The sequence below is a fragment of the Coenobita brevimanus genome, unplaced genomic scaffold, assembly GCF_032717465.1.
Source record: "Coenobita brevimanus isolate Jiangsu-jjx unplaced genomic scaffold, ASM3271746v2 jjx.HiC_scaffold_2070, whole genome shotgun sequence".
Classification (NCBI taxonomy): Eukaryota; Metazoa; Arthropoda; class Malacostraca; order Decapoda; family Coenobitidae; genus Coenobita; species Coenobita brevimanus.
The window spans coordinates 77,501-80,211 of record NW_027642964.1 but is presented as its reverse complement, the minus strand read 5'-3'; the positions used below and the strand labels follow the sequence as shown (position 1 = coordinate 80,211).

The 2,711-nt window shown below is 48.3% G+C and overlaps 1 protein-coding gene across 1 annotated transcript; it reads right to left on the bottom strand.

Annotated features, from left to right (window-relative positions):
- Positions 1–1,154: 1,154 nt before the first annotated feature.
- LOC145389781 (G-protein coupled receptor moody-like) lies at positions 1,155–2,204 on the bottom strand. The gene has a single exon (XM_080264944.1). The coding sequence runs from the start codon at positions 2,202–2,204 to the stop codon at positions 1,155–1,157; it is 1,050 nt and encodes a 349-aa protein (XP_080121070.1).
- Positions 2,205–2,711: the final 507 nt, after the last annotated feature.

The window sequence follows — 2,711 nt, the reverse complement described above, 5'->3', positions numbered from 1 at the left end:
CTTTTAAACTGTTTCCACCTTGTTTTCCATACAGTTAAACCGCTGTTGCCACGTTTCACTACACAGTTAAAATCACTCCTCGTCTCCATGCTTCTAGATCACTGTTTCCATTTGCTTCGCCACTGCATATAATTACATAATATTTTTCCCCATTATTCTGTGTCATAAATTATTTGTCTTCGTGGCTGCACCCGCCTCCTTCCTACCAAGAGACAGAACACGAGTCATAATCACGCCAATGTTACAGATATCACAGGGGGAATATTCTACCCCAGGAACAAATTTAAGCCCTTAGGTAGGACACAACAAATCGTGCGACAAAGCTGGTAGGTCGGATTCAGCCTTAAATCTATAATAATTTTACAAGTAATGTTAAAAAAAAATAAAAAAGGTCAAGGATTCCCACTCCTGAGGCAAACAGACAGGTCAACTTGTCAGCACTTCAATGTTTCTCATGTAAGTGTGGTTTTTCCAGGAGGCGTAATTATTTTCCTCGACTTACGAAGCTTTTGGGCACCTCCTTAACATTTGTCTTATGTATTACACCCTGGTATTCTCCTATGTATTATTTTGAGATTCTGAAGGCGAAAAAGTTCTTATATCACAGAATAAAAATTTTCACCATACACAGAAATAACCTGGTAAGGAAGAGGTGCTAAAGACCATCCTAATCCATTAAATCAGGCTCGTATTTAAAGTGGCATCTGCAGTTTTATGGACACCCTTTCTTTGTTCATTATTTTCACAATACATCTTAGCATTCTCTTGTATGAAAAGTACTTCATTTTAATATTGACTAAGTTTGTATTAGTGACACATGGGAGGACATTAACTTGTACTGCTAAGAGTAAATTGCCAAGGTAGAAGTGTTATGAAATTTCCAAAGCCACATAGAATACTGCCCAGTGGCCCCAGGTGAGACCCGGCAAGACTAGTGCGACCCAGTGCCAACCACGCCTGCCTCATCCACTGGCCACACATACAGGAGGGAAGAACGTGCCCTACGAAGAAAGTAACTGTGGCTGTACTGGGTGTGGCTCTGGAAGGTGTAAGGAGCAGACAGTGAAGGCAGGTGTGGGATGCAGGGCTGGTGCAGGTGTGGTGTTGGGGCTGGTGAGCACTGGGCTGGGCCAAGTCATGGCCTTGACACACCTTCAGGAAATCTTAGTCAAGGAGCGATTGACAGCATCAGCGCCAACACTGCAGGCAAAGAGGCTGAGGTAGGCCTGGCGGTACTCCGAGGACATGACCACATAGATGATGGGGTTGATGCAGGTGGTTAGGTAGACCAGCAGCAAACCCAAGATGTTCAACACAGGGTCGTCATCCTTGCTGAATGTCTTCACCAGCGTGATGGGCAGGTAACACACCACAAAGGACAAGAAGATCACCAGAATCATCTTCAGGAGCCGCTGGTCCTTTGGACTTAGTGCAGTCTGCCGTGTCAGGAGTGATCCCCTCCGAGTCCTGCGGAATATCCCACGCAACTGTGAAAATGCCCCCTTTGCTGATTCATTTGACTGCCGCCGCCCCGTCTCATCTGTTGCATCAGAGGCGGGTGAGTCTGGGGTATTTGTTGGACTAATTCTGATGGGGGAGAACACCACCCCTTCCTCCCCTGAGGGATGGCCGGACAGCCCATTGACCTCAGGCCTAAGCACCGTGACGCTCACCCCTGGGGAAGGTGACTGGCCTCTGCCATCACTGTGACCACTGGCCGAGTGGGTGGGAGAGGCACCACCCTCCAGGACTTCCACACTGACGGAGCTGGTGTTGGAGGTGAGCTTTACCTGTGTCTCCACCTGCACAGTCTCACTCAGCGTATGCACCCGTGCCTCACCACCCTCATGTGGGTCTGCCCTGTCCCTCTCTTCTCCCACACCCAACTTTCCACCTTCTTCCTGCTTAGTGCTGCCTTTCTGTTTGTCTTGTTTGCTATTCACTCTGATGATGCTTTGATCACTGTTGTGGCTTCGTTTGTCTGCACGGTGCACGATGCAGAAAATCCTTGCATAACAGACACAGATGGCCACACACGGAAGCATGAATGCAAACACGAAGAGGAATGACTTAGGCGAGTATCCATCGCTGTCTGGCAGAATGGTGCACGAGCCGATGGTGGGGTCCAAGCCAAAGGTCCCCCACACTTTCAGGGCTGTGGGCACCAGGGCTCCAAAGGCACCTACCCACGTGGACGCAACCATCACCGCCAGCAGCGTCTGCGTGTACAGCCTGAGGAAAAATAGGGGTGGTGAGTGGTGATGACAGTGGAGGTAATGATTGACAGTTGTAGTGCTGCTAACAGTAGTTGTGACTACAGGTTCATCTGAACACGAATGGAGTGGATTGCAGGAGAAATGTGCCCTTCTCTTGTAGTCTTTTCGGAATAGGGACATTTATGTAACTAGGGAGCAGGGCTGTCTTGTAATATCGGTGCCATCGCATGAAGGCTTCCCTTACCAGCACCAGATACAGATATAAATGCCGTGCCATAGCATCAGTGACATTACTCATGAACAGGGTCTGAAGTGTTAGGGTAAAGGGAGGCCAGAGCCCTGAGGGTAATGAACTGGTTCTTAACACTCTGGGCTAGACAAGCTTCCCACTAGCGACTACAAGTATCTGGCCTTAGCAAAAGTGAAATAGGAGAGTCACCCCTAAAGACTAAGGTGGAAGACCCGTTTTCTAAGTGACTGGAGATACTGTATTTT